The sequence below is a fragment of the Carassius gibelio genome, chromosome A16, assembly GCF_023724105.1.
Source record: "Carassius gibelio isolate Cgi1373 ecotype wild population from Czech Republic chromosome A16, carGib1.2-hapl.c, whole genome shotgun sequence".
NCBI lineage: Eukaryota > Metazoa > Chordata > Actinopteri > Cypriniformes > Cyprinidae > Carassius > Carassius gibelio.
In genome coordinates, this window is record NC_068386.1 from 16,260,246 (window position 1) to 16,268,042 (window position 7,797).

General features: G+C 35.3%; 1 protein-coding gene across 1 annotated transcript; it reads right to left on the minus strand.

Annotated features, from left to right (window-relative positions):
• Window positions 1-523: 523 nt before the first annotated feature.
• LOC128030219 (serine/threonine-protein kinase SBK2-like) lies at window positions 524-7,531 on the minus strand. Its single transcript, XM_052617690.1, has 4 exons — window positions 6,953-7,531; window positions 4,011-4,155; window positions 3,678-3,880; window positions 524-2,757 (listed from the first exon to the last, which is right to left on the minus strand). The coding sequence occupies exons 1-4, from the start codon at window positions 6,956-6,958 to the stop codon at window positions 2,065-2,067; spliced, it is 1,047 nt and encodes a 348-aa protein (XP_052473650.1). The 5' UTR covers window positions 6,959-7,531; the 3' UTR covers window positions 524-2,064.
• Window positions 7,532-7,797: the final 266 nt, after the last annotated feature.

Below are 7,797 nucleotides of genomic sequence, written 5' to 3' on the forward strand. Positions count from 1 at the left end.
TCTTTTTATATTTCCTTCATATCAATATCGTATCAGTGAAAGATTTCCAATTCAAATCAATGTTATAAACTAGTTCAAAAGGTGTAATGTGATATAGATTACATTACTAACTACAATTTTCAACATGCATTTTGTAACAGACTACAATTTGTAAATGATCTACCTAGCACTGGTTACTGAAAAGACATGGTGGACTTGATGGTGCGACAGTGTGGACAGCTGGAAAGTTGGAGTCGGCTACACATATCTGAACTGATCCAGTCAATCCCAGAACAAACCCTAACCTGACACCCGTCCCATTGTACCTGTGTTTGTTTAACATTTCACACTGCTCTTGTACTATTTAGAGTGGAGCAGAGCTGCTGCTCTGGCCGGATCATCTGAAGTGTTATAAAAATGCATGATGAGGTCGGTATAGTTCGTCAACAAAGTCTGACATACACACATGTGGATGTCTACTTATAAGTGCAACTTGAGGAATGCATATTATGTAACAGACTGAGGAGAGCACACGAGTCACCAAAACAAACAAGTTTATTAAAACATGTATAAACGGGTATGTGTTGCTATGTACATCAAAACAACTGCTTGAGGTAGAGACAGTGTTTATGTATTCCACCCACATCTGATGAGCATTATTAATCTACACCTCCTCAGTACATATTTGCATTTATACATGTTGAGTGAATACATAAATAAATCAGAGTACTGAAAAACTTTTTTTTTTTCTTATCATAAGAAATGTTTATTGAGCAGCAAATCAGCATGTTAGAATTACTTCTGAATGTTCATGTGACACTGAAGACTGGAGTAATGGCTGCTGAAAATTCAGCTTTTATGGACCAAAATGGAATTTCATTTATTAAAACATAAAACAGTCATTTTAAATTGCAATAATGCTTCAGGCATCAATATTGCTGTTTTTGATCGAATAAATGCTGCTTTGGTGAGCATAAGAGACTTCTTTCAAACTTCCAGTGTTTTTATATAATTCTAAATATAATTTTTAAATATATCATTATAATATAATTATATGCTATACTTAGAATAATAAACACTTTTTGGGACTGCTTTCCTACACTGTAAAAAATAAGTGTAATTTTAATTGTAAAATTTTGTAAAAACGCTACGGAAAAAAACTGATAATAGGTTAACAGTAAGTTCCCGTACTATATACAGGGAAAAACTGTAAAAGATCTAACAAAGCATTTAATGTAAATTTACAGTAAAATTCTGTTAATTATACAGCTTTTAGAAGTAAAAAAAGAACAAATCAATGTATAATTTACAGTCTAAAACTGTAAACTGATATTCCCAGAATTCCCTGCGTGACACTCCACGTTTGAAAGTATTTTGTTTAAATAATCATGTTTTTAAATAGTTCTTGTTATCAGTTATGTACATTTGAGCTTTATGTTACATCTTCTGTTGCTTAATGAAAGTTTTTTGCATTATTTAAGTATCACGTGTGTTACCATGATGGTGTTTTGTGTTTCCATAAATGTGCACCTTCTATATGTTAATATATACTTCTGCTTGTGGTGAAGCTACTTGTGATGAGCTTTGATACTTCATGTGGCTTTCTCTTATACAGTACCATCTTTATTATTATGGTGGTTGTCAGTATTTTCAAGGTACAAAACAGATTTAATTTTGTGTGTTGTTGAATTTACTGGTTTATATTCACATTTTCTTGTTTGTAAATTACAGCTTTATATTGTAAAATTAACAGTTTTTGACGTAAATGTGTTTACAGTTTTCTGTATTTTTACAAAATTATTCTGGCAACCACAGCTGCCAAAAAGTTTTTGTAAAAACAACAAGAAATTTTTTACAGTGTAGTGTCTACAGAAAGTTCATGTAGTATGTAGTCTATTTACACATCCAGTTATTTTCTTTAATTTCTACAGTTCATAATAAAACTATTCTATTGATACTTAAAAAACAAACAAACATATAAACAAACAAACAAACAAAAAAACATAATATTCCGAAATAGAAACACTATATAAAATCTTGAAAATAAAGTACATCTGTATATAATATTGCTTTTGAACACAAACTTTATCTCTCCCTTCTTCCCAATATATCTTTTTCCCCTTCCACCCTTCCTCTCTCATGCATCTTCTTGGCCTCCACTTGTGCCTCTTGCTCTCTCCTCATCTCCTCTTTCTCAGTCTTCAGTAACCAAGGTCCCCCGAGGTAAGACAGGATCTCATCAGGCCCAGGACGAAGCCGGGGCAGTGGATTCAGCAGCTTTCTCAGTAAGGTGAGAACCAATGAGCTTAAAGAGTCAAACTGCGGGGCCACATTCTCCTCTCTCACGGTGTCTTGTGTCTCCTCTCTCTGTTTGATTCGGTTGAACCAGTCTCTGTATTTGCAGTAGGAAGGGTCATCAGAAGTGGTCTCTTCCCAGGGGAAGCAGCTCGTCAGCAGACAGTATATGAGGATCCCCAAAGCCCAAGTATCCAAACTGGGCTCCACAGACATCCAGATGTCCTCTGTATCACTGACTCTCTTGGCGCACTCCACCTCGGGCACACAGAAAGGGGAATTGTACCACACAGCACGGACCTTGGTCCCCTGTGCTCGTGCCAGGCCAAAGTCACCCAGTTTGACCCAGCGACAAGCACGGTCACACAAGAAGATGTTCTCTGGCTTGATGTCACGGTGCACAAAGCCAAGAGAATGGAGATGAGACACAGCACCACTCAACTGAGACATCACACGCTGGGAACTCTCCTCACTCACCCCCTCCTACAGAAAAAAGAGAGAGAGAGAGAGAGAGTTTATATGTGTGTGTATGTATATATATTTATAAATGATTTTATAATAATAATATAAATTATTATTATTATTATACTGTAAATAATATTATTTATCCTTAATATTGTTGTTAACATTTGTATATGTAAGTTTATTATTATTGTTTATTTATTTCCATTTTTGGGACCTTATTTTTTACTTTTTCCCACACAAATAAAGTCCCAAAAATGGAAATAAATGAACATTAATAATAAACTTACATATACAAATGTTAACAACACACATATATATATATATAATTAATGCCAATTTCTGGGATCTTTTTTCTCTTTTTATATTTATTTATTACACCTTATTAACCTTTTTTCAGTATAATTGCAATTTGTATATTTTCATTTCTTCTTCTTCCTCTTCTTCTTCTTCTTATTTAGAAATATTATATATTAATGCAATTATACATTCATATAATTTTCCTTCTTAAAATTATTTATTGATGCTTTGGCAATATTGTTTGATAAATGTTCATTCCAGTAAAGTACTGAAAAAATAGAAAGAGTGAAAAGAAGACAGAAAGTATGTGTGTTCTGTATTTAATCTGCTCTTCAGCGGTGCATTAAGCACTACCATTAAACAGCATTAATGTATCAAGGCTGATGATAGGAGCAGTTGTTTTTGGCAAGAGAGTGAGAACACAGGAGGATATCGGACAACATGTACGTGCCCGAATAATCAAAGATACCCTGTGCCCTGGAAAGACGTCACTACAAAAAAATTCCCACTCGTGATTGCATCATCAAAATTTCGTCAGAGAAGGAAAACCAGGACCATTGTCCCAGGCTCTGAGGAGGAGCCACATCTAAATCTCTTCTAAACAAATTTTTGTGAAATCAAAATCAGTCAAGCCTACTGACCTCTGACACGATGACTTCATACAGGTCACCATAGAGACCAGCCTCCTGGGCAAAGACATAGTGAGAAGGAGTGGAGTAGAAGATGCCTAGAGCCCGGGTTAGAGAAGGGTGTGTGCAATAGGAGACGGAGAGATTATATTCACGCAGGAAAGCTTGGAGAGTGGTGGAGTGACGGGGGAAGAACTTCAGAGCCATTGGGGTTCCTGGAAGTTCAGAGATTGCTAAAGTAAGCAGTGCTTCACTTTCATCAAATATACACCCTGTCTTGACTGTCACAGTGCTATTAGTCTGGAGTTCAACATGAACGAAACAGGTATGCACGGAACAACTGACCTCTCCTCTGATGCACCGCCAGCATCACCTTGCCGTACGACCCCTCTCCCAGCTTTTTGATGAGTTTGAAGTGCTCTGATGTCACCAGTGATGTCATGGACTGAGCCGTGAGGTAGCACAGCTCGTCAAGTTCTCTAGGTTCGGTCTGACAACAAAGCAGCAGCAACATTTTAATCGAATATACATTTTAATAGTATATACAGTATTTTGTAATAGTAATTGGCCAAATAAATCAATAAATGGGCATTCAATTAAAAAAATATATAAATTTGTTGCTTGAGACAGCGGCCAGTTAGACAAAAATGTAATCGCATCCATGTATTCCAGAGAGCCGTGTAATAATAGCTGAACTTCCCGTCTGTCAGTTCTTTCAGCCTTCACTTTTATGTCAGACAGAGAATGTTCAAACAATACTTAAACACATTAACACCTTGATGGCCCTGAAATAGCTTGAGTGTATATTACAAGTTTACATAACACAGAGCAAGCAGCTCATATTTACATTACATTCTAAACGTTTGTAAGAGACATGTGTTGATTCAAGTTACTAGAAGTGGGCATCACACCAGTTCTATGTGCTTCTGTGTTTATGTTTTTGCTGTGTCAGTCTATGTAACCTTCACGAACACATGTGCTTCCAGAACCATCAAAGAACATGTACAAAGTAATGTAGGCCTATAGTGGTTGTTTGAGTGTGTTGCTAAGCACTGAAAACAGACCCAGCAGAGCTGCCTTTATCTTACTGATAGACGTCTCGCAGCAGCCTTTGATAAGGCGCCAGGAGTGGACGTGCAGGCTCTAGCTTGTTACATTTTCCATGTAATCTTCATATCTGTGATGTACAGTAAGACTAATGTTGATTTTAAAGCTGGATTTCACACAGTTAAGAATGTCTTCTGTGCTTTACAAACATTCATGTGATGTAACCTATTCTGCTCCTTGTAAATCAGTTTTGAAACCATATTTCCATGTTCCACTTAACGGTTCATTTAAAGTTTTATATCACAATGATCTGGCACTGATTAACCATTATGAAAATGGTATTATGTAATTAAAAAATATTGTAATATTGGCACATAATGCAAAGGGCTGACATATATCTATCTATCTATCTATCTATCTATCTATCTATCTATCTATCTATCTATCTATCTATCTATCTATCTATCTATCTATCTATCTATCTATCTATCTATCTACTGTATCTATCTATCTGTCTGTCCGACTCTCCGTCTCTCCGTCTCTCTGTCTGTCCGTCCGTCCGTCCATCCATCAATCCGTCTGTCAATCTATCTATCTATCTTTATAAGCAGATTTTGTGCTCAGTTTATATAGGTTATTATTGATAGTCAAATAATAATAATGGTTCTTCTTATTATCAAAGCTTATAACAGATTTTTATTGTTTTCTTAGGATTCTTTGATTAATAGAAATTTCCAAAGAACAGAATTCATTCAAGACAGAAATCTTAAATAAAATTCTGAATGTCTTGAATGTGTCCTTATTTATTTATAAGGTAAATAAACGTACTTAACCCACACTGTAAAAAATAAGTGTAATTTTAACTGTAAAATTTTGTAAAAACGCTACGGAAAAAAACTGATAATAGGTTAACAATAAGTTCCCGTACTATATACAGGGAAAAACTGTAAAAGATCTAACAAAGCATTTAATGTAAATTTACAGTAAAATTCTGTTAATTATACAGCTTTTAGAAGTAAAAAAAGAACAAATCAATGTATAATTTACAGTCTAAAACTGTAAACTGATATTCCCAGAATTCCCTGCGTGACACTCCACGTTTGAAAGTATTTTGTTTAAATAATCATGTTTTTAAATAGTTCTTGTTATCAGTTATGTACATTTGAGCTTTATGTTACATCTTCTGTTGCTTAATGAAAGTTTTTTGCATTATTTAAGTATCACGTGTGTTACCATGATGGTGTTTTGTGTTTCCATAAATGTGCACCTTCTATATGTTAATATATACTTCTGCTTGTGGTGAAGCTACTTGTGATGAGCTTTGATACTTCATGTGGCTTTCTCTTATACAGTACCATCTTTATTATTATGGTGGTTGTCAGTATTTTCAAGGTACAAAACAGATTTAATTTTGTGTGTTGTTGAATTTACTGGTTTATATTCACATTTTCTTGTTTGTAAATTACAGCTTTATATTGTAAAATTAACAGTTTTTGACGTAAATGTGTTTACAGTTTTCTGTATTTTTACAAAATTATTCTGGCAACCACAGCTGCCAAAAAGTTTTTGTAAAAACAACAAGAAATTTTTTACAGTGCAGACTTTTGAATGTATATCACAGTTTTCACAAAAATACTAAGCAGCAAAAACGGTCTGCAACATTGATAATACAATAAATGTTTCTTCTGCACCAAGTCAGCATATTAAAGTCATTTTCAAAAGATCATGACACTGAAGATTGGAGAAATGACTGCCGAAAATTCAGCTTTGATATCACAGATATTTTTATGTATATAAACATATACAATCTTAACCAGAGACTTTTGACCAGTAGTGTACAAATATACTGTTAAACTCAACCACCCTTATTTAATTGCAGTGACAACCCTTTTCACTTTTGTAACTCAAAATGATTTTGAATAGTTAGTGACCTGCAATGGATATGTGCAGTATGTGCAGTGAAGCACGGCTGGAACGCTTCATATTAACCCCAGGTGTATAACACAGCTTTAATGGATTTAGCAGGATTAGACCTGAAATGATGATTTACTTCTGTAAAACTGCCATTCACACACAATTAGTGAAATCATCAATTGTTGCATATTAAAAATGATATGCGGTTTGTGAATGAACAGCATTTAAGTGCATTTCAGGTTTTATATTTAGATCTATATTTTTTTATTCTTAATGTGTGTTGTAATGAAATGGAGAATTTTCTATAAGAGCAGTTTTTGACTCACAGTCATTGTCCAACGCTGCAGGTCTTTCAGGAAGTCTTGGAAACAGTCAGTTTCTCTCTCACTGTTTCTTTCCCATCTGCACTGGACTGAGATCTGAGTCTTACAGTCCTTTGCTTGTTATCAACATTCAACTGAGATCGACAAGCAGTTAATCAGATGTCACGGTGCAAGTGTGAGTGCCAGTTGCTACTGAGTATTTTTATATGGGTTCTCTCTTCTCTTGATCCTCAATGAGTCTGACGGCCCTCACTCATGCCTACCACCTTCCTCTGCTCTCTCTCTCTCTCCCTCGCTCTCCCTTTTTCCCTCCAAAATTCCTCTGCTTGTTTCCATTCCAAATCGCCATGTACTACAACAGTGAGGTATGCTGCCCCTTCCCAGACGTTTCTCTCGCTCTCTTTTCTCTCGTACGTCAGTAAAGCGTCCCAATGTGTTCCACCTGTCAGTCAAGCTATCTGCAACACTTTATTGAGTTCTTGCTGTTTCCCGCAATCTCTTTCCTAATCCTCCCCTATCTCTCTTGATATCCCTTCTTCCTATTAATACTATCACTTTTATACTTAGTAAAAACCTATTGTGCAGAACAGCAGCTCCAGTCAGCAGCTCTGCTGGATCAAGTGAGATCAAAGAAGATAACAAGACATTTATAGTTTTGAGATCAAATTACCCATAGGCTCTTGACCAAAACATTGTGAAATCACAGAATGTCCATTTTAGGAAGTATTTAAGACTGCACAGTCCATCGTGGCAGCAATTTTGGAAAGAATACAAATCATCCTAGTTTAATCAGTTTACTTGGGTTTTGAGAGAGTGCCTTGACATTAGTGCCAGTCACACATATTTTT

What these genes read in the sequence shown, in the direction of transcription:
- LOC128030219 (XM_052617690.1), bottom strand. An exon ending in GGCGGTGCATCAGAGGAGAG is followed by an intron (nt 3,881 to 4,010) that starts GTCAGTTGTTCC and finishes CTGAACTTCCAG; the next exon opens with GAACCCCAATGGCTCTGAAG. An exon ending in ATGAAGTCATCGTGTCAGAG is followed by an intron (nt 2,758 to 3,677) that starts GTCAGTAGGCTT and finishes TTTTTTCTGTAG; the next exon opens with GAGGGGGTGAGTGAGGAGAG.